Here is a 25269-nt window from a genome sequence, read left to right as displayed (position 1 = left end):
AAACTATAACGCTACTAATTGAGATTTTTCGTACAGCACATGTACAGCATTTTAATTCTTGAAAAATATTGAAATTGTGAAAACGTTAAAATTGTTATTTGAATAAATATTTAGACATTTTTTATCTTGTTTTTTTTTTTTTTTATTTATATATATTTTTTTTGTATTTTTTTTTTTTTTGCTCAACGGTCGTACAACTGGTCTGGTACCCTTCTCACAAATCCGTTCGCGCACTGTCCACTAAATAGAACAGAGCTGTGGGAAGGAAACCTGACTAGCCTCGACGTCGGGGGCGAATTTTAACGCTGTACCCTATTATGTCAAGTTTGTTTTTTAAAAACAAATGTACATTATTTTCTCATTAAGAAATACAGTGTATGGCTTCAGAGGACCTGATGGTCGTGGCCATTTTTATAGGGAATTGATCTCCTTTTGAAGAAGAGCTTTATTTAAAAATATAGAAAAATACGCAAATCTTAAAGTCAAAATTAATGGGTTTTTTTCCGCTAATTATTAACAGTTTATGGGTAAATACATTATATCTTAAAATTTTAAGTTCATGCATATCTGAACGTTAATTTGTGGACCATCGAGCCTCCTTAATTTATTGACCTGGAAAAATACTGTAAAATAATGTTTATTCTTATACACATTTTAAGCATAACCATCGTTTAAAAGCCGTACAAAAAGTTGATGTAAAATCGGACCAAACAGCTTTAAATCAGATGAAATCATATAAACATACCTCTACTTTCTCAAGCTATCAGATTAATCTCTTTTACGTGGTCAGAAAGGTATACTTCGAGGTGACGTCAAAACGACATCGACTTTTTTGTTTTTCATTGGGTGAAATTAGACAGTTATTTTCGTCACGCAAAATCATTATTTGGTAAAATAAAATTCGTAGTGTTTGCAATGAGGTCAAGTTTATGACGTGGATTTGAAAGAACTATATATGATAAGAGTTAAATTTGGCCCCCATAATTCGCCATTTTTTAAGTGTTTCGGGTACAATGAAATGTTAACTAATTTTTTAGAAGAGTTGATATAAAATATATTTTTCATTCATTTATTTGATTTATTTGCACTCACTGGCAGTATATGACGTCAGAAGTGACGCCATTTCTATAATTCAATCAAAATAAGCCAAAAATTGACATTTTTCTTATCTATTTACGAATGGGAAATATAGAGCGCATGCTTGAACAAGGAAAAAATTTTTGTCACTTATTAGTCTTGGCTAGATACATCTCTGATTAAAATATTTTATTTGTTCAAGAATGCGCTCTATGTTTACGGAAGGGAAAACTGCTTGAAAACAAGCTGTTTTACGCTAAAATGCAAAAATGGCGGGAAAAGGTTGTTTTTACAATGTCATATTTCTAAATTGTGGGCACTTGAACCAAAATGAATATCATGTAAACACATCACATACATATCTGTACTAAGAAAACAGAGAATGATAGTAAAATGATGATGTTCATTTTGGGGGGCCATTTTAGGCCCTTATCATATATAGGTCTTTGTCAAAATCCAGAGGCATGTTCAGCAGAGCAGGTACTCGCGAACGCTTGTCATTTTCTATACCCGTAACGCAAATTTTGGCAAGCGGGCGCTAACACTCGCTCTGCTAAGCGCACCTCAGACGTATATAGCTCATGTCTCTAATGACGTCAAAAAAACTCGACAGTAACAGTATTTCCCAAAGCCAACCGACTTTAAGGTCACGATCTAGTAAATAAATGATGCCTAAAGGGTTATAAAATGAGACGGATATAGATTCTTTTAAAGATTCTTCATAATAATAGCTTTGTTTGATATTCTAGGATGTACCAGGGCTTAAAGATTTGGTAAACACAGTGAAAACTCATATGTCAATGTCGATGTAATATGAATATGGAAATTAACAACAACTTTCGGAGTTTTGTTCATTTTTGACTAATGAAATATATGAGTTAAAGCACGATAAATACACTCTGGAATCATTAACTAAGTCTAGACCTCAACCCATTTGCATTCAGCTACACTACAGTACTGGTGAAACCGGGGCGAGGGGTTTAGGCGACACGTATTGCTTATGTGCATTACTCTTAGAATGCTTGTTGAGGAAGTAAGTATACTAGCTGGGTTAGTAAACTAAAAAGCCAAATTCTTTACCAAAATTCACTTACGTTCAAAAGTGCAAAGATATACTTGAATGTATCTGCAATAAATGCGGATTGGATTGCAATAAGTTTCTCATTGAAAAAACAAAACACATTAACACAAGATATAGTTATAACTTCTTGTAATGGTGCTATTTAGCCTAACACATAACGGACACGGATTTAAATGACGGATGGCAAAACTTGTTCATTCACTTTATAATTTAATGGTTCAGTATATACTGTAAACGTACAACATTTGGCTGTGTATTCTATGTAAACGTACTACATTTGGCTGTGTATTCTATTTAGCGCTTTTGGCGGAATGCGACTGCCGCTAAATCAAGTACATCGTTAAATGCCATGCATATATGTATAAGAATAGTCACATTCAAGAATACGCTATTTCAAATCTACGCCAACTTGTTCAAAAACCAATTTCCGCAAAATATCGTACACGCCAAATATAATAAGTTTACAGTAATTTCAAGGTTCAAGTTTTGAATAGCAACACCGACTTATCCTTGGATGGATTCAGTTTGTACGATTTCAACCAGGCATACAACAAAACACCGGAAACGACGGATAAATTCCCACACCACCACCACATTGTTTTCTGCTCTCTGTAATAAAGGATGGCAATAATAGTCTGAGCTACTGACCGCCCAGTAATACTGATGTGGTGAGTCACAGGGGAAGTAACTCTAATTTGTAGAGTACTAACCCACGCCACAGCGAGGCTCAGGACCCCTGACACAGTCAGGAAAACCCAGAATTTCACGGATGTCATCTCGATCGATTCGAACACCTGACCCGCTTGCCCAGTGCTATAAACCAGTGGAGCCAAGAACAGACAACTGTTGATGTTGTTATAGTACGCCTGCTTTAAACTGTCAATATTTGGTGCACTTCCAAAGCGTTTGTTGTAGATCCCACACACTGCAGCGCTTAAACTAGCCAATAAGCCATACATTATGCCCCATAAACTCAGTGTCCCAATGTTGTTTTCCTCGTCAATTCCAATTAAGTACCCTGTGACAATGAACAGGCAAGCTAAAGAGACTTTCCAAGTCAGTGGCTGCTTTAGCATGCTGGCGGAGAGGACGATAGTGAAAACCAGTGTGAAGGACCTGGCCACCTGATAGAAGGCCACCCCGATGTGCTTCAGCATGAGATTGTTCATCACTATCATTATAACAGTGGTTAAAGATATTTTCAACATGTCTTTTTGGAAGAGAGCTTGGATATCAACTTCCGGTATTTGAAGAGATTTTTTCCGCATTTTTTGAAAGAGTCCGATGAATTGTATGAAGGCTATAGCAGCCAAACTTTGATACCAAGCCACGAAAATGGATAGGTCCACGTCGCCATAGGAACCGCTGAGCAGGTGCTTGTTGACAAACACCATGGAAATTGACACAGTCCAATACGAGGCGATAATGGCTGCTACTGTAAGAAATGTGTGCTGTCGGCTCTGCATGTTTAATGAGAATTGGCCCCTAAAAAGAAATTCAGAAGATTACATTAGACAAGATTCTATATATACTCGTATTTCAGTGATATTAAATTGTACGTCAGAGATGTCGCAAAATATTTTTATGTGTTTTCAGGTTTGAGTTGGTTTTTTAAAAAACGCTCTGAACTCTTTACAAATGCACTTTACATGAATTTTCAGAGGGTGTTGATGGTAACATCCGTTTCATTTAAATCGAATCTACAGATCTACAGGTTAATTGCTTAAAAACTACTTTTAAATACACCAGCTGCTTTCTTTACAATGAAAAACACTTTAAATCAAACACACAGCCAATCAAACTTCAACCAAAATATATAATTTTTAACTTTATGATGAATAAATCATCAAAGTGTATATGATTATTAACCATAGTTTTTGCGTTTCACTTACCTAGATTTAAGATTCATAACTTCAGAGAATTGTTCTTGCACTGTTTTTTATCACTCATTTTTTTATTCCACAAATTTAGAAAAATAGAGTATACATATCTAAAACGTATATCACCTGCCGCAAACAACGGATGGCAAAAGCGTTGTCACAATTTACATTTATACTTGTTTCCCGAACCCGAATTTCCGCAACTTTTACCTTTATTATATAAAAGTGGTAATGTATATGTAACGTACATGTATGGCTCAGTTAAGGGTATTGCAGATGGATGTCGATTTTTCTATTCTCGTCATTATCACATAGTTAAGTGTCACACTTTGGTTTTTTGGGTTGTTTTTGAATAGCCGAATAACTGATTCTGTTATATTCTTAATCGTACATAATGTTTTCAAAGATAGCTTTTTTACATTCATTTAAACAATAAAATGTTTTCTTCAGTAATTCATGCGGAATATGAAGGTACGTGGGTTATATAGTTTTTTCTGCAATAATCGCTATCTTCATAACCCGCATGAATCATAAAAGAAAGCATTTTATCATTTAAGTTTTAATCTTCCTTTTAACAAATCAATAAATTGATTGAAAAATGAAATTAACTAAATTACTTTTAATGCACATCAATTCGTTAGCTAAAAGAAACAGCCAAATGATTTGAGTCTGACATCATCATGTATTGATTATTTCGTGCAGTCTATGATTTTTCTTAGGTCGTTGTAGGTTTCGACCGATGGAGAAACGGGACGTGTAGATTTCAGTCCTGTCAGTTTCAACAACAAGTTTCCGTAGGAAATAGAGGAAATAATACTCGTAGATGTAGAACCGTTTTAACAAGAGCTTGGACTTTGGGTAGTTGTGTCAAACACCAATTCGACGTAGGCTGACTATTTCATTGTAGGCCACTCGGCCATGGCTCCTTGAAATCAACTACATTTGTCTGGCTTTTTTTTTTAAGCGAAGCCTAATCGTGTATATTTCGCTAGAAACCAGCGTCATTCTAACTTTGTTTTGATGTAAGAAACAGATGATTACATCCTACTGAAAGTCCAAGGCCTTGTTAAAATGGTTCTAGATATTGTGCATTTATGGCGTAATTTGTCTTGGTAAAATTGATCAAATAGAGTATATAATTTTTTACGTTTATCATGCATTTATGTCATTGGCGTAATTTTTCTTGGTAAAATTGATCAAATAAAGGTACACAACACAATGCAAACACGTTATAGGTTGGTTCAAATTCAAAAACGCATGAACACAACACGTATTAGAACCATTTTAACAAGAGCTTAATGGACTTTGGGTAGTTGTATCAAACAGCAATGTGACGTAGACCTATCTATTTCATTGTTGGCCATTCAGCCATGGCTCTTTGAAATCAACACGATTTGTCTGGCTTTTAAGCTAGGACTACGCAGTAGGTGTATATTTCGCTTGAAACAGCGTTATTCGTAACTTGTTTTAAGCTCTGAAAGTCCAAGGTCTTGTTAAAATGGTTCTATAATTACTTTTTTTATAGGATTTTTATATTGGTCAAAATTGTTAGATTGTTAGTTCTTTTTGTTCATCATCGAGACTCGTTCACTAAATGTAAACATCTCCAAATTCCGGTAAAGAGCCTGAAGTGGGCGCCCAATGTCCGTTAGCAATAACAGTTCTTCATCGGATAGGCGCCATAATATGAATCCCAAATTTTAAGCATCAGTCAAGAAATTGAACCTGTTTGATAAAGGAATCATCAATGTTATAGGTGTTTTTTTGTGTGGGGGTTGGGTGGGTATGGTAATACGCATGTCATATACCCTGGTATACATGTATAAGTTCGTAGTTCATTATGTTCGATACAATTCAGAAACTTTACCTTTCAAGTTAAAAAATGTCTTGTGATGATGCCAATTAACCTTTTTGCCATGTCGACATACAGATTACGCATTTACCTATTATGTAATTTTCCCTAAAATACATATGACATGCTGTGCATATATGTCTATACTAAATGAAACTATTTTCGAAATAAAATATTTTGAACATATCTATTATCAGTATTTATCAGTAATTATTTATCTTTACTTGCAACAGTCGGATAATAAAATGAATTGTAGGATACTTGTTTACTGGCATGATCCAAATGAACAGTACGTACGTTATCTTCACCTTGTTTTTTGTCACAGCCTGTGCGTTCCTATTCATAATGATAGTCTAAAAATAAAGGGCCTTCATTTTCGTCTCTAAATAAAAAATATTTTTAATGTTCACATAAAGAAATTCGTCCCATATAATGTTTATATATATGTCATATTTTTTGCATGAAATTATGCTTACAGATTGTTTATAGCAGACTTCACAATAAAAACTTTTAAATCAACCAATTTACATAAATTTGTCTAATTAATTTCCCCCTCAAGTATATGTTTATTGTGAATTTGTGAAAGTTTTATTAATTATTATTCTCCATATCTTAAAGCACATAAGGAAAGTAACTCCTCCAATGTTAGATATTTTCATTCTAATTAAACTTTGTGTTCGGTTTCCGCGATCGAGAAAACGGTTTTCCCCAAAATGACAACATTTATTGATTACAAATATCTAGTTTAGTTATCTCTGACAGTCTTTATATCCTTGCTTAATTTGAGATTAAGTGATCTTTAAAGAATAATGCCCTAAAAACCCAAATACTGTAGACATTTACTCCCTCAATGCACATAAAACAAACACAAGCGCTCTCACAACATTACAGAGAGGATGGGGTTATGTCTCTTGATGAGCATGCACTATATTTATCACAGCAGAGAATTAAAAAAAGTAATAAACTAATGTCAACCGTGTGCACAATAAATGATTCTGAATGTGCATTGCCATATATAAGTGTGGATGAAATCAAAATCAACGGTTTTGCACCATATACATACACAAATTAAAATCAACATATGTGAAGATGTAAACTGGTACGAATTTTCTTTTATGACCGATAGACATTGTTTAAAAACCAATCCTTTTCAATTGTGAATATATAATTATATATTTCAGTGCATAAATAACAACACGTGTCTACATTTGCATTTTGCACGTGTTCGTTACATTAAAAAAAATTAAAAATTGGTAGAAAAATACATTTTTTTCAATAACAATCATCGAATCTTTCTTTTTGTTATTAAAAAAGAAAATCATTTATGCGGATCGAACACGTGATAAAATATAGTGACGACGACCTTAGTTGTGGCAACAACTACAAGTAAATGAGTAATTAATAAATTAATTATTAAGTAAGTGAGTAAGTAAGTACGTAAGTGAGTGAGTGGATAAGTAAGTACGTAAGTAAGTACGTAAGTAAGTACATAAATAAAATAGTAAGTGTGTGGATAAGTAACTATGTAAGTAAATACGTGAGTGAATGAGTAAGTAAGTACGTATGTAAATGAATGAGTAAATAAGTATGTACGTAAGTAAGTACGTAAGTAAGCAAGTAGTTTATTTTTTGACACGTGTATTACAAATTAACAATTACAAAATTCCTTTAACCAATATGATATCTTTACACCCGGCCCAACGAACCTATGTTTTTTAAAAATTATAATAATCACATAATAAAGTTTTATTAGTTAATGTATTACAAGTATACTAGCATTATCGAAGGTACAAAGAGTCAATTACAATGTAGCAGAAATCGATGATAAAACTTAAGTCCGTAACGAGTGAACAATCGCGTACTAATTAGTAATTTATTTTAAAAAAAGATCAAGGTTATTCTGGTCCACACAAGTGGGGAAGGAGACACTACATGCACTAGCAGTGTGCATGCTACAGATATTTGAATGGCCTTATTTTAAATGAAGCAGATCAAATTATCAATTGTGTATAGGAATTTCGTCACAATTTCTTTCCCTTTTTACGTTTCGAGATCAATTTGAAACAATGTCATTTATTAACAATTTGGTGAAATACTTTGATTTTTTTTTTTTTTTTACATATTTGCCATATTAGTAATACTGTTTTTACCCCTACCTTAAACAATCACAATAAAACAGATACTTGATATGCTTGTATTTAAAATAAGGATTTGCAAATCCAGTTATATTCCAAGTAACCTCTTAAAATACTAAATATACCACCAAACGAATCGATAGCTTATCTATATAAAATAAAACAAAAATATAAGCATATTGATTTAAAAGCAACACATTCAACGGTTTTTCAAGTTGTAATGAATTGCTTTGTAATAAATTGCTTCTTCGCATGAATCCCAAAACTCAACAGACGAGAGCTGTCAATGCCCATTTTGCATGCAAAATGACATTTTTATCTATGATAAGAATTTTTGAAACGATAAATCTCTTAAATACTTAAAAATAAATAAAAAAGTCAGTTGAAAATTAGATGCCAAGTTAAAGTTGTGCTTGGGGGAATAATTTATTTGCAGAACCAAAATAGATTCCCACTGGTCATGTACATGTTTCGGGAAAATAAACTCTTTTTGTTCCATCAACACCCTCGGATGAAAAAATGTGTTAAAACAATTACTGTTTGTGGAAAACAGCGGCAAACTACAACTTCCCTAACACTTTGAGTTAATTTGCGCTGACCCGACAACCATGGCGACGGTAGATGAAACAAATTATTCGGCAGATTAGCGACCTGACAGAGCGGCGCAGGCGCTGTCACGCGACTTGAGTGACACCTGGCGAATGATGCGGACAATAGAAACCTGTAGAAGCAATTAAATTCATCAGCGGCTACCAGTTCCTTGCAGCTTTAACGCCATGTTTGACAACGCGTCGATCACTTATGGGAATGTCTGCAGAATGAATTATGCTTTTCTTCTGTAAACAAACTAAAGGATATGAAGGATATTTGACTAAGGACAGGGCAAGTGAAGCGGCACAAAAGAGATTTGGATTTCACTTTTGGTCGACTTGCACCTGGTTTCACTGATTAATTAAGCAAGAAAGAGAGGGCACGAATCCATGTACCAAGATGCACTCTCATACTCTCATGCAAAATGATTTGAAATTTTTTATTTTATACTGAGCGAATTTCCGTGTCAGAGACCTTTAAACAAAGCGTGTTAAACGTTTTAATTACGCAAAAATTACGATCATCTGGGAGGTTAGTACCCCCGCTTCAGGGCAAGATAACATCTTATCCGAGCGGACACCCAATTTTTTTTTTTCCAAAGACGGTTTTGTGCCAATAATGTTTCAGTTCCTTCGCTTTTCATTTCAACAAAAATGATTGCAACCAAAAATTCTGACTTAACAATAAAACCTTTCTTTCCAGAGAAACTCGCGGGAATGCCGACTGTATTGAGATGCGGCTTCTTTAGGCGCCTGTTCACGTGTAATTGTGCTCACTGCACGATAAGAACCGTCATTCATTTTTCCCCAGAATCCAGAAAATAAGAAATTAATATCTGTAATCAGGAAAATTGATACGATATTCATCATCGGTCAAAGCATCCATCTCCAAGGAAAATCGGCATGTCAATCAGCGAGGCTTGGAGAAAAAGCGAGATCAAGGGTTGTCCAAGAAAGCATTGGTTTCCGTTATCTAACATCATAGGCCCAAGCACCAGTTGTTTTATTTCGTTTTTACTAGTTTTCAATAATCTCTCTCTCTCTCTCTCTCTCTCTCTCTCTCTCTCTCTCTCTCTCTCTCTCTCTCAGATCTACCTAAAATTTGTGGATAATGAGTAATAACAATGATTAGGATCTGACTATATACATAAAAGAGAAATACATGTCAGAACAACAAAAAGATATCCAGTATCTTTGAATCACAACTGCACGTGTGTGGGGTACCGTTGGCGCCCTTCGTCCGTGCAAAATATAAAAAAAGCGCTCGCAATCGTTAAAACGTCACGCAAATTACGTAGCTCTCCTCACGGGCTACACGGATTCTTTTTATCAAAAGATTCCCGGGAGAAATTAGAAATATAAATTATGAAATGATTAAGAACATCTTGGATCAGTTGGTTTTAACGACACCGCTCGGCGCTACGTAAAGAAGAAAACGTTCCCCTTTAGACACATGATTAACCATATCTCAACAGTATATGGTATCTATCGCAATAAAATCTGGGGATATCTGATCAGTGTTCCTATACTTACAAGCTTGCGTGAGAGCTTGAGAATTCAACAATATCAAGAGAAGGGGGCAATTTCTTAAATTTCAAGTGCTGTGCTTTTCATCATATCTGTATTTCTTGAATTTGTGATAAATATAAAAAGAGAAAATCACTGAGTACGGAGTATCTAATTTCATCGAGAGGTCGAGTTAACATTTTTTCTTATCATTCCTAAACCTGAAATTGAAACAACAGGATATAAAAAACAAGCTTCGACGTCAACACAAGGTTACGCGATTAAACTTCAAAGATTTTTATGTAGAATTAAAGTCAATGTATATTTCTTAAACCCTTATGCAAAATCATATACGATACGCGTGAAGAGGATCAACTTTGTATAACAGCAAACTGCGGGATCTTATACCAGATTGGTATTAACGAAGTCAAAAACAGCTGTTTCATCAAATTGCATGAATAGTGGAGAAACCCCAGAAACATACTTTGAATTGCTTTATTTAATGAATGTTCCACAATAAAACAAAGCTTAATGAGTAATGACAATGAAAAAATACATTTAATTAAACGTCTGCTTTTGATTAAAATACCCTCCTGATCAACTCATTGCACATGTAGGAAAACATTTGAATACACGACATTGATTAAAGTAAAGTTCAGCTAGGGAGGGATACAGAACGATTGCAATCTCTAAAATGATAGGTTTTTTTGGGAATATAAACTCACGCATCGGTAGTGACCATTTTATCGCGCTTCAAATCGATATTGAGTCTCGAAAAACCTCATAATGTGACCACAGCCAGCAAACTGAAAACTTGCAGCTATAAGTATCAATGTTCCAAGACGATTTCCCTCCGGATAATATGATACGGTCCTGGTTTTCTTTGGTCCTTCCTTCCAAGACGGTCAAACATGAGTCAGTTGATTTGTTGCCTAGCAACTGATGCTTAACACCATATTGAAGGGAATTAAACATGAATCGTAAATCTAATCACATGCAATAAGATACTATTTTCAGTTATGGTCATACAAATGGACTCTAAAGGAGAACAGGCAAGGGGGATTGACGAAGACACATGGAAAGTAAAATATGAGTTGAACATATTTTATTGACTAATGCCGAAAGGATTGGACACAAGTTCCAAAAACTTCGAATGTCTTCTCCTTGTATAATTACAATGCCATACAATGCAAGTTAACATTTATAACAGTTACAGTGCATTTAATGAAATACAAATAAATCATTAGTTTTAAATTAGTTTTGTAAAACATGCAATAGTCGTAGGGACAAAAAAACAGGTGGGGAAAGGGATGGGGGGAGGCAAAGACGATTATGAGGGAGCACCGGTATAAGATGGTAGTAGGATCATCGCAGTATTATCTAGTAATTACGTTTATGGCATTCAGGATTGAAAATATAATACCATTATCATAAAGGCACATGAAATAAAACAGTGAAGTGAGAAAGTGCATATTTTTTCGAATTCTTTTTGTTGCATTTCTAAAGAATAGATATAGAAATAGAAAATAGAAATAGATATACATGTTTACTTATTCTATTTTGATGAATGTAAAGAATTTGGCATAGGATGAAGACTTTTTTCTAGACGCTGATATCATACTGTTTACATTTTCCATACCTTGCATATTATTAGTACGCTGTACATGTATATCATTAATAATTTTTTCTCTATCTCTATAAACTTTTGAACTTTTGGACATATAGAACCATTTTAACAAGACCTTGGACTTTCGGAAGGGCGTAGCTATCTATTCCTCGCGTCAAAACAAGTGAAAAATAACGCGGTTTCAAACGAAATATGCATCGATTGCGTAAACTTAGCTCAAAAACCAGACAAAGCTTGTTGATTTCAAAGAGACATGGCTGAGTGGCTAGCAATTAAATAGACAGGCCTACGTCACATTGCTGTTTGACACAACTACCCTAAGTCCAAGCTCTTGTTAGAATGGTTCTAATTGATTTATATACTTGTTTCTAACATGTTGAAAACTAATTCTTACAGATCGATGTTTGATGTTTTGTTTAAAATCATTAAGAGGTAACCCCAATAAATGTTGTTTTACTGCTTTGTGTGGTTGTCTGTTCTTTGTTAAGCCATAGTTGTTTGTCTGTGTACGATGTAGTTTTAAAGCAAACCTCTCACTTTGGAAGACGCCCATGTAGACAGCTTTTATAAAGTGGTATCTTTTATCAAATTACAGTATGTTGTTGGGTTTTTTTTGTTGTAATTTCGCTTTTTTTTTCTTTGAAGAATTATATATATTTGGTATATCTATTCAGAGTTTATGTTTTTAGGAGATAAAGTTCGCAAACATAATTTATGCACTCGTTTTATAAAACATTCTGTCAAAAAATGAAAAAATATTATAAGATAAAGCATCTTATATTAAGATAGCTACATATATATCGTAATCGAAAGCTGAGTAGAGACACTCAAAATTATTAAGATAAAACTTCCCCATATCTTATCATTTCCAAAGTATCAAAGAGGTATTATACAAATGCACTTCAGACTATGCTTGAAATGGATTGCATTTAAATGACTCTTTTTTTATTCGTTTAGATGTCTTTGTAAATTGAAACCAGTGAGACAAGTTTTTGCTTTGGGGAAAAAAATTTCTACATTGCATAACAAATCCATCTGGTTTGCTATATTATAGTGTATGACTTGACTATACAGAAATATCTTGCACTGGTGGAGGTTTCGTGGAGGTTTCATGAACAATGTATATTTGTCTGCCCGTCTTGATAAATATATAAAAAAGACATCGAAAAGTTGAAGGGAATATTTTATTATGACCATGTAAATAACCTAAAAATAATTCGTAAAAAAAAAAATACATACATGTAAATCAATGTCCATATTCTATGGGGGAAATAATATACATGTATATTTATTTGAACTTTTATATAACATATCAGTTGGGTGTAGATATATGTTTATTTTCTATCGATTGGTCAAAATTGTCATTATCATGTTTATGTACATTTTGAATTGGTTTTTAAAAGATTTTGGCCCTCTTTGATAGAATTGGTATTCATATCGATAAAAGGGTGTTGTTTATGTCATTTGGTTGCCAGTATATTTTAAATGATGGCATGATGAATATTACCTTGCCTTACAATCACCGTGTCATTTTCAAGACTCTTAAAACTCTAACAAACTGTTCAATGTGTTTAGACTTGAATTACAGAAACAGTCATAAAATCAAGGTCTGTAGCATTTAGTTCCCAAAGTTGTTGAAATTCTATTCCAAAACGCAACAAAAGCTGTTGCAGTTTTTTGCAACTCATCACCAAATTACTCCGTTCTATTGAAATATAATCCAATTTATCAAAATGAAAAGAAAACATAAATCAAAAGTTGAGAGATATGCACCCTGGAGAAACCGAATGGAACGTTAAAAAAATCTCAAGCCACTCGACATGCGAGAAGAGTGTGAAAATAAACGTCATCTCCATTTTCTGATTTTGAATAAAAGACCCAAAGCGTGCATGTCAGAGATACCGAAATCTCGGTGATGGCGCGGACTTGACATGCATGGGAGAGAAATGGGTCGACGCCGTCCCAGGAATCTAAAATCAACTTTTTGCAAAAACATTAAAAAAAAAACCCCAACACTTGATTTCTTTTCATGTCTTTACTGAAATGATTCCCAGAAAATCAAAATAAACTGAATGTGACTAAAGGTTTCTACTTCTGCCTCTCCATGTTATGCTATAGTTTATATTGCCTTTCCTGGCGTTCTGCACTCTGAAATTGTGGGATAGAGAATCATCGGAAAGTACAAACTACGCCACAAAACGCCATAAAACGCATAACCATGGTAGTATTATCAAACTATTTTTGAAAGAATTAAAGCTGCTTGGTCCGATTTTATATCAAATTTTATGCACGCTTTTAAACGATGGCTAAGCTTAGTATATGTATAATAATAGACATTGCAGTAGTTTTACCCGTCAATTATGCCAATTTTCAATGAAAAATTTTCAAAGAAAAATACGTACAAAATTTGCTAACAAAACAAACGACATTAAAAGGTACCGCGTTATTTCGCCTCATGTTAAATTTCACCCCTGACGACGGTATGGTTGTATTACCACTTTGAAATCGATTTAAATAAAGGTCGAAATGATCAGACAAATTACAAATAAACATGTGTAGTTTTGTTCGCTGATATTTCCAAAGCAGACTCTTTACAATCGATGCATAGCATGCGGGTTGAATAACCCTAATCATTCGGGGGACGAAACCAAGCGGTTTCCTTTTCTAAACATTCCCGTGATGCATTTTGGTTTGTTTTTTCGTTTGCCCAAAGAGAAATTATTTTTATTTACTTTGAATATTTTTAACTTTGAAAGGAGACCGATTCTGCTGGTGTAAATAGGAGAAAGTCCATAACTTTCTAAGATAAATGATTTGTATGGAAAAAATGTTGATACTGTAATTACAAAAAAATCGGACCAAGCAGCTTTAAAATCCATCATTATGCACAGTACGTTGGAAAACTATATTTTTTACCTATTTACTTTATGTTTCGAGGTCAATTGTGTACTCAATAATTTTTTTAAATCTAAATATTTTTGATTACAGAATTCTTTTGGAAAAACTGAGATCTTGAACTTTTTGCTTTTTCTGTTGGCATGAATTTGTTTTGGTTGCAAGGATAAACGGTATAAAGCTAAACCTTCACGTAATAATGGGTTATTTCTGAAATATCAATTCTAAAACTATTCATAAAAAGTGCAAACAATTTTATAAAAAAGAGTCCGTTGATTGCTGACAAAGTTGAAATATTATCTGGTTATCCAAAGTCTGGGAAAGTTATCTAATCTATAAGTTTATTTCAGAAGTGTCACTGCTCTCTCTCTCTCTCTCTCTCTCTCTCTCTCTCTCTCTCTCTCTCTCTCTCTCTCTCTCTGACAAAAATATAATATACAAAAATAATGCTTAAAGCGTGGCTATAATTTAGTTGAATGTGTTAATCCACCTCTCTCTCTGATTTATATAATAATATGTTTTCAACTTACAAGTTGTCGTATTGTACTTAAAAACAATACAATATGTACACAACTATTTAACAAATAAAAACTAGGTACATAGTGTGCCCGGCATAGGAATACATATGTAGTATGGGCATATTAGACAATAAATTAGGCGCTAAAACAGACCGAAAAAAAATCACAATCGTGTTTCCTGCTAGAAATACAATGTCAGGGTAACCTTACTTTTGGGGACAGACAGTACACAATAGGTCGTGACTCAGAACAATAAACAACGAGAAGATTTTTGTAATACATTGATCTGGCGGGATGTTATCTTGGTTCTATAAAATGTGAAATTCCAATAACACTGACCATTCCCTGGTACTCAACGAGCCAGGGCCCACTGGAGTTCTCTGTGATACGGAAGCATTTCTCGCTCAGAGACAAGGGTAATTCTGTTTTTGCCAAAACAAAGACGGAGTTTGCTAAGAATTTGTGGACACGTTGTTACTGATACACGGATCACATTTATGGACAGGATGGTTTGACAAGGCTTGAGTGGTCTCTGAGATAAGTCCCCACCCAACGTCACTAGCTGTCATAGCAAGGTCAAACAAGGTTATAGTGCCAGTCATCATTTTTCCAAATGGAATAAAAGGAACATAAGAGAAAAGAAAGAAACTCGTGCAATGCAGGACAAGAAAAGTTCACCCAATGCAAATTGGTTAATCGATTTTAAGGATAATTGGATATCAAACCCCCTACCTACGCCCTACCCCTAAATAACACAAACCAACAAAACAAAAAGAAAAACAAAGAGAAGAAAAAAATAAGAAAATGCGCGTGTCAGACATCAGAGTTCAGATGACAAAGTATTATGCCAGAGTTTTTGTTCATAGCTCTTTACAACTCCTTTTTACAGGAAGCAAGTTTTAGGAGAATTCGTCTTATTTTTTGCAACTAACGATGATGTAAATGTAAATATTTAAGTTTAAAGTGAGTCGTATATTTATAAAACTCTGAGATTGAGTGAACACCGGTAATGGCGTTATGTACCGACATCCTGAAAAAGGGGGGTGGTCCGGGGACCCTAGGGGAAACAACTTTAGTTTCTTTTTTCTTTCTTTGTTTATTATTTCCGAAATTTTGTATCTCGCATCTTTACAACAACCAAGCGGCCAACATTTCATAAATCACCAGTCCCGGTGATTAAGTGGCTCTAATGAGATTTTGATTGAAGTTGTTCAGACAACTTGTTGGTGTGGCGATACAAATTAGGTTGCTTGTTAGTAGAGCTATAAACATAGGATATCATCCGACGATTCCTGAGTCGCCAGGTCTTGGAGATGATAAATTGTGTTTAACGATTCTGTGTCAAGAGATGTCTGAGGGAGGAGATTTTGGTCAAACTTTGTGCCTTGGACGAACGGGAGAAAAAAAAAGCCCCTGGTGAGATGAAAAATAACCCGTGCTCTCTTTGATAGATATAACCCCAATCCATCAATTAGCCCCACTAAAATATAAATACTAATCACATTAGCACTTGTGGATGGATTTCTTCGTGTAAACAAATACAAACATTTTTTACTTCTATAATGATACACAAATATTTACGAGAAGTAGCATACCAATGATATCTTCTCTATATTTATGATAAGATGGACCGATAAAGATTCCCACCTATGACCCGGGGGTGTGACTTTATCGCTACCGTACCTTTCCATCCCTCGGGTCTTACGACCTAGGATCAGATCAAGATTTGGGGTCTGATACAAGCCCGCCTTCGGGTAAACTCGTCATGCTGTGGAATGAGAGCGGTGTGGCCGTCATCCCCGGCAAAAACCGCGGGTCTAGAGCTCAGCAGACTCCGCGCCAACAGAGAAAGCGCTGCTTGTGTCATTTGAAGCTAAAATTAACGAAATAACATAAAAGCCAGCCCATTATTACACGGAGCGAATAAACCGATTCTGATTAATTCGGAGAATATGCACCATGGAGGGAAAGAAATCTTAATGAGGGGGGAATGCATGTCTGCGAATTAAACAGAGCCGGCACGTGCGTTTTAAAAATTGTATTTTTTCCCTAGCGTCACAACAGTATCGTCAAGTAGCAGAACAAAACTTGGCGATGTTTGCGGTGTATTTGTTACGAAAGCAGGCTGATGGATGAAGTAGGCTAAGCCCCGCGACACGAAAAAACACTCTTATTCCAACAGTTACGATATCAAAACAAAAAAAAAAGCCCATAACGAACCATTTTTCTTGGCGCATTAGATTCAATTGTTTCTAAATCTTTTCATTATATGGGGAAGGAAACAGGACGGAGTTTATACAATATAATAGGAAAACTAATCTTAACAAAAATCTACGATCAATGGGAGAACAAAGATCATCGTATTGATTTGAAATTGAACCTATGTGTTTTTGTCCCATAACTCTAATCCCCTCTTTTTTTCTTCTTCGACAAAACATTTTAGGAGCTGTAATCTGAAAATATTTTTTCCTGTCGAGCCCCGATAATAAAAAAAAATTAAGCCCCGAAAATTATCGAGAAAAATGTCAGGACGCGCAATCACTAATTCTGACGCTTAATTAGATAAAGTTAAAACACAACATTTGCCGTAATATAGCGTGCAATATGGTGAGAGCAAGGCTGAAGTGCGATGCTTGGCGTAATTTTTTTTTCGCTCGTTATATCGCAGCACGCCCTGGCGAGACAAGCAAGCCCCCCTGCACAGGTGTATTGTACAGATTGACGATAAGATTATGGTAGTAGCTTTCACCATCGGCACCCCTCGGGCGCGCTTTGTCCAGAAATCCATGCGCGTGAAAAACACACTCCCGGATTCACTCCAGCGATGCCGTACGACTGGAGATCATAAACCACTGACAGCAATTAATTATACCCCGTTGTATTTTTCTGTATTTATTGTTTTAATGGCACTTTTATATTTTCATTTACTTTAGTTAGTTATCTCCCGAAATAGACAAATGAATTCCACAAATAGTTCACCAAATTCTTCAATTTGAATCTTAATGAAAGATAATAATTTCTCTTTTAGATTGAGTACTAGTAACCGATTACACTGTTTTCTGTAAAAATATCGCTCGTTATATTTCAAAATAAATACCGAATTAAATGAAAGATTTTTTTATTCTTGAACACTGCCAATGCCAAACATTTCCAAGAGTAAGTTTTGATAAGTCGATAACGTCAGCATAATAGATAGTAATAGTTAATGTAATTGAAGTATGTTATATCTATCTAACTATCTCCGTAAGACATTTGTTAACTTCTTGATTTACTTTAAATGTTACAATTACCAAGTACAAAACCAAATAGTATTGCAAAAATATTTTTTTTTAAATCATTATATTACATGTAAATGTAAGGCAATTTTTTTTAAAATGTGTGTAAATAACTAAATATGTATTTTTGTAATAATGTAATGTAAAAAATTAAACGTTTTTCTGACATTGGAAACCCCCACGAAAAAAATGGCCTAAATATGCTTATCACATAAGTATTGACAATATCTATATTCACTAAAGTACCAAAAAAAACCCACCTTAAAAACCCCCCAAAACAAAAAACCGATGCATAATATAAACGTTTCCTTGTGCAATATAAATTACATTATCGCCCCACTGATATTGATTTTAACGTGTTATCGCTTTCTGGAAATACTCTCATAAATAGTTTCATCTAATCCACTTCTACTTCAAACGAACCGGACAAAAAATAAGAAAATGTAGTATTATACACCCCAAGTATATCGATTTTAACAATCTTATCACTTTTTGAAAATATACAAATTAATAATTCCATCTATTTAAGAGGGCTCAATGGTCATGGTCATCTTTAGACTGTATGTATCTCCATCAAAAGGAGAGCTCTACATAATAATATAGAAAAAATGTTCAAATCTAAAAGGTATAATACTAAATGATAGTTTATAGCTAAAGACATCATATATATCTAAAAATGTTAGGAAGATCTGACGGTTAATTTGGTGACCATCCAGCCTCCTTAATGTTATTAGTCCCCTACCGGTTTCACCGGAGAGGACTATAGCTTTCCTCTGCATCCGTCAGTCCGTCCGTCTGTCTGTCTGTCCCACTTCAGTTTTCAACACTTTTTTTCTTTATGCGTTTGAGGAATAATATGAAATTTGCTGAACAGCTTCAAAATGTCAAACTACAGATCAAGTTTACACTTTTGTAGCGTCTGGTTGACATATTTTCGAGAAAATTATTTTTTTATATTCCAATTTTTTAATGTTCGGGTTCGTTATCGGGTTCGGTGTTTGAATTTCCTCTGTTCTTTGATCTCTGATTAAAGCATAACATCTCGTTTATAATAGTTTTGAAATAGATGTTTGCTTCGAAGCTTTCATAGAATAATACAAACCGGTAGGGAACGTGTATTGCTTATGCAATACTCTCAGAATGCTTGTTTCTACTGAAAAAAGAGCCAACAAAAATGTATCAGAATTATAGGCGATAACTCTTTTAATATAAAAGACAATACTTGTCGAAAAATATTTTTGTGTAAAACAATGGAAATGTAGAGAGGACAAGGAACAAATATGGAAAACAATTAGATATGGAGGAAACTCCGTTATGGCCGTTGCCATCTTTGTCTGTTTCAGGTTCATAGCGCAGATGGTCACACTTCCAAGGCGCAAACCTGAGGATGTCCGAAAGCGGGGTAGGATTTTTCATCCACGCTAAATGCTGCTGATATGTCACAAAATACACATCATGGTAATAATGTAAAATAGTCAAAAAGAAATAGTTCAATGCTTTCATGTTGTGCTCCTCTCGTAGCCACGAAGGGTGCATAGTAAAAAATAGGGGCGATCGCGACCCCGTGTAGTGGTTGTGAAAATTGACCCAAAACAATTGGAATGCCTCCTCCATGGTCGTCGGACGACAGGAATCTGCGTAGAGACATCCGTTTCCGGAATCTCCGACTTCTAACATCTGAACCGGAACTTCCCACATTCCGGGATACTTTCCAAATGGGCATGGAAGAACATTACAGTCCAACTGCCATCCGAAATCCATGGTGTTTGGCCACCTTTTGGCACTGAAACCTTTTTCAGTTGCAATAGTCAAAGTGGAATCATATTCAAATCCGTTTTCCTGTAACAATGTAAACTGTATGTCACCTGATGGCTGTAGAAACGGACTCCGCCAACCCGTGATATTCCGGACAGGGACTCCTGCGTTTTCAGCAATAATGCTCCGTTGCTCTACGATTTCGTACTGTAGTTGGTTATATGAGGCCTGTTTCCAGAACGTTGTCGGAGTTCTGTGAGTAACGCTGTGTACAGCGATTTCGTGGCCTTTCCGGAATAAAGACCGCACCAACTTGTAATCCGTGAAATTGTGGGAAACAAACGTAGTCATGGTGATCGGACATCCATTGGGATTCAGCCGACCCCGGGAAAACAATTTTTCATACATTTCGTAAATTTCACCAGTTACAGCATCATCGAACGAGAACATTATCATCTGTGGAATTTCCGATGGCTCCAGATTTCCGGGCGCGCTTTTTCCACCGCAAAAACAAGATGGCAGACGACAGTTTCCATCCTGATAACACGTGCCAAGTTTAACGCCACAACCAAAATGGAATAATTGCACTATTAATAAAATAAAATAAATCCACATTTTTATCACTCTCACCAGTTGCCTACTGAATTGTGTAAAGCCCACAAAATGCACACATTATAACAGATTTTGTTATTGTAGGATCCGATGAACAGAACATAGAGTGTTTCGCATACTTTGGGTAATTAATATAACTGAATGAACGTTAAAATTTCAACCCTTCTGCCAATCACTCAAAACTTGTCACGGATGGTATGGCATAAAACGTGTAACTTTTTTTTCTTCCAATAAATCTGGGAAACTGAAAATTCGGCAGCAATATTTTTTCCTCCCTCTCTCCTTTGGCTAATTACTGGTAATCTGTGCTTGCGTCCTATCAGCAATGTACATCTGATTCTCCGGATTTCTCTTTTAAACTGATCGGATCAGCGCGTGTTACAAAACTGGTGTCAATCATTAAAGCAGCAAGGCACAGGTGCCTGTTGAGTTTCAACTGGCCGGTGTACGGGAATCAAGTGAAAGGCGCCCCCTGGTATAACGTACCGTTGCTCGCCAGAGGCTGCCTGCCTCACTCACACTAAACAGAGAGACTCAGGAGCCACATTGCGCTCGACATCTTTTTTTTCGGTATCGTATTCAGGACATGCTCTTCGTACACATTAATTGCATTTTCCAATTAACGTATTCCGTGAGGTAAATAGGATCTGCACACTAACTGTAACGACGAATGACAAAGTGACAACGCTACCCAGGTTTTTTCGTTAATCAGCCATATGTACGGTCACACGTTCTGACGACTTAGCCCATCGCGATAAGGACACTAAGTCTGCGTCAGGTGCGACGGGCGCGCCAATCTGCCTCCCCTCCTGACGGAAATGAAGAACGAACGAAATATAAAGTCTCGATAAGACCGGCATCGGAGCATGTCTTTTCTGCAGCTCTATTTTCTCGGATTTATCAATAGACAGAGGATAGGGTTTTTTCCCATTCCTCTTTCTCTCCCAGATGAAACGTAAATAGGCCTTAATGACACCTTCAAACAGACCATTTCACTTTGTGTGTTCCATGCGCATCAAATCTGAGGATGGGATTGCTTTTTATGCTCAGGAAATGAAAGGATATAAGGAGTAAATGTCATCAGTCATTTACTCCAATCGTCGTGATTTTTTACTAATCATAGAAATAAACTTGATTCTTTGGGTATTTTTTTTTTTAGGTTTCTTTGGTTTGTTTCAGTGTCTGTCTGTTTTATATTTTTATGCCAAATTCAAGATAAACCATGGTATTATATTAAAAAACTTTTCTCTGTTGATAAACATTCAGTATGGGGACGTATTTGGCATACAAAGTAGGGATATATAGTGAGTGTGTCGCAACGGCCAAATTTATACCTACAAGAAAAGGCTGTTGTGTCCATCTGTCAAGTGCTTGTAGTAGACTCCGTGTTTATAATATTTACAAGGAACGTCGATCGTAAAGCAAACTGTGACGGAACTCGACCCACTGAAATCTGCCATCAACAAAAAAAATCTTCTTGTGGGGGAAATGTCTTTAAAATAGGCGAATGTGGTTGAGTTAAGGCCACATTAATCTCTCCCTCGTCGAAGCTGTAGCAATGAAATTCTTCTATCTTATCAATGGTAACCGAACGTAACATGACATTAAATAATGTTGAAAATAGAGTCTTCATTTCTTTGAATGAATTCTTATTTCAAGGAATGTTTTAACAATGACTCAGAAATTTCGGATGCTGTTCAATACTGGCACATAAGCTGGGTTCTTTTTTTTTTTAATTTCTCCCTTAATCGCCACATCACTGTGACAACAAAAATTAACACGTGCCCCAAGAACGTCCATTAAAGATATCTAATTATTGCGCAAAATTACAAACGCAGAAACTAATTTGACAAAACGTCACGATTTTCTTTCTGTTTAATTTAAGGGTATTTTTGTTTCGTCTGCGAGAGGAAAGATTTGATTTATAAAGTTAACACTCAAGAATGCTACCATGCACAATGCTTAATTATCATGGCATTACTCTCTACTGTTTTATTGTCCATACTCTTTGCCCGGTTATATGATCTTTGCATAATTATTTGCATATTATTCGCAGGTTCAATGTTTAACTGAGCTTCAATAAATCAGAACTTTTGTCGCGAAGGCTAAAAAATAACGGATTTTTTAATTATTGGACCACATTCATTTCTGGTTATTGCAAAGAATTAGAAATCTTCTTAAAAAGAGGCGAGAAAGTTGATTTGCTTCGGTCTCTTACGATGACGTCTGATCATCCCGAGTGACAGCGGTCATCAATCTTGTATTCCACTTCATCAACCGGCCGTGTGCTGGGTCCAACGTTAGTCCATTTTTCACGAGCTGCATGCCACGAGCCCGTGGGGCTCTCTCGCGAGTGTCAGATCCCACAGGCCACGTGTTATTTCGTCCCTCAATTACTAATGAACGATCCCAGTAACTGTACATTTTACGTCGGGTTTGATAAACGACTATTTAACATATTATCTTCCTAATGACAGGGGTTTGTCTATGCATCGATTTGATAAACTGGGGCCCAAGCGCTCCATGAACCAAATTAAATACGGTGATGAGGCGGGAAATGGCGTTTTAAGTCTAGTTCTCAGCCTAGAATTGGTAGATTATGCCACAGAAATCTGTCCGAACGGGAAAGGAAATCACATAAGAAGTTAAGATTTCTGCAGGACTTCATAAATTCACCCTTCATTTAAGAAGAATATTTATAGATTTATAAGCTTTCATGTTATAATAGCAAAATTATCGACTCTCTCTCTATAAATTACACAGTAAATGAATGTCGAGAATGTTTTCCTAAAAAGAAAAAGGAGAAGGATATTGAAATAAAATGTACAGACAATAATAGACATCCATAGAAAACTTTCACTTTCATTTTTTCATGGTCAAGTTACCAGATTCAGATATTTATTTTATTTTGTAAATCATAGACCGTTTGATATCTCCTGCCCGAAAGTGAATGGGAGTAGGGAGTAGAACATTTTTTATTCATTTAATTTTCAAACAAAGGAAGAAAAAATAACCGAAACGTGTACGGGTTAAGTAAAACAAAGAGTGCACTTAAAACAAGTGGTGTTTGTAAACGTGCTTCTGAATTTAAACAAACAGCAGCGCCGTGATAAAGCTCGCGGCCCATAGCAGTGCATCACCTTTTCCAAACAGGCGAAAACAATGGAAAGGTGTTAATAAATTCGGTACTGTCCTGTAGCAACCGCTTGTGTTAATCAGATTAATTGTTCTAGAGGAATCTATGAAATGTATTGCTGCAATAAAATTTTTGTCAAAACACAGACGACTGGCGACACATCTCGAGTTATCTCGCCGAAATCTCGGACTGAACATGTGACATGTGTTTGTTCTGCACGTGAAGAACGACAATTAGTATTTCGAAAATTTAACCCCCCAGGCAACGGGCTGTCAATATCATTAAAAAGAATATAATTTCCGTTTTATCTTTTCATGTCACTTGTATCAGATTGTTTGTCAGTGCCGAATCTTCGTGAAAGATCGACAAAAAAGTGAACTGTCTTTCTTTAAATTGATAAAATCCCATTACCATAATGGATGAGCAAAGTTTTTCACTTTCAACATCAAAACCCAGTATGGGACACTTATTCCCCTGTTCGTTATTATATCGGAGCTACTCAATCATTAGAATTGATTACAAACCCTTAATAATTCTCTTTATTCTTTGTTTCCAAACTCTAACTGCTAATAACATCAACCCGTGCAGGCAAAGACCAAATTTCAATCAAAGTACTGATCATAGCACCTTAGAGACTGATAACATATCATGGCATTGGCTCAACTTTCAATTTCTGTCTCTATGAGTAATTCAGGGGAAAGGTTAGCAAACTCTTAGTCAAAGACCAATTAAATCTACGCTATTGATTCTGGAAACATTGTAACATCCGCAATCACAGAGAAATAAGTAAAAGTGAGATTAACCAGAAGATCCCTGGTACTCTATAGATACCATGACGTCCCAACGGGGAAACAGGTTTGAAGCCATGCGGCGATAAAAGGAAGGAAAGCAACTCCTCATCCCCTGCATTAAAGAAGGTGCCAATGTGCAAAACGCATCATCGGGCTCTCTTGTACGTCGTCAGACAAGAGAAGAAGCGCGCGAACACCCGGAATTCATGTCCATCGCCGGGGAAAACGTAGCGTGGTTTTCCGACATGCTACATGTGGCCCCCGACGTGAGATTATTCAGATTGGAAGTGTGTATTGGCATTAATAGTCCATTAATACGTCATGATGGTTTTCCTTTGTAGCAAAACTGACCCAAGGAGCGGAACACTGAAACTCAATTATATATCTAATCTTCCCACATTGTAAGGCCGTGTACTGTCCGCGCCGAGAATATAAATGTCCGGATGCTTTAATAATTATAACTGATAATCTTGGAGGGGAGTGAGGAGTATATCTCGACCGTGCATTATCCGTCATGGGATAACACTTTGCAGGGTCCC

At 35.6% G+C, this 25269-nt stretch overlaps 2 protein-coding genes across 2 annotated transcripts; both read right to left on the bottom strand.

The window, feature by feature from the left end:
* Positions 1-2109: 2109 nt before the first annotated feature.
* Positions 2110-4196, bottom strand: LOC105322337 (GDP-fucose transporter 1). The gene is made up of 2 exons (XM_011420988.4): positions 4051-4196; positions 2110-3643 (listed from the first exon to the last, which is right to left on the bottom strand). The coding sequence occupies exons 1-2, from the start codon at positions 4065-4067 to the stop codon at positions 2638-2640; spliced, it is 1023 nt and encodes a 340-aa protein (XP_011419290.3). The 5' UTR covers positions 4068-4196; the 3' UTR covers positions 2110-2637.
* Positions 4197-19613: 15417 nt separating this feature from the next.
* LOC105322336 (chitin deacetylase 7) lies at positions 19614-21745 on the bottom strand. The gene has a single exon (XM_066079322.1). The coding sequence runs from the start codon at positions 20804-20806 to the stop codon at positions 19640-19642; it is 1167 nt and encodes a 388-aa protein (XP_065935394.1). The 5' UTR covers positions 20807-21745; the 3' UTR covers positions 19614-19639.
* Between the last annotated feature and the right edge of the window lie 3524 nt (positions 21746-25269).

This window comes from Magallana gigas, chromosome 3, assembly GCF_963853765.1.
Source record: "Magallana gigas chromosome 3, xbMagGiga1.1, whole genome shotgun sequence".
Taxonomy (NCBI): Eukaryota; Metazoa; Mollusca; class Bivalvia; order Ostreida; family Ostreidae; genus Magallana; species Magallana gigas.
This window is presented reverse-complemented; position numbering and strand designations above follow the sequence as displayed.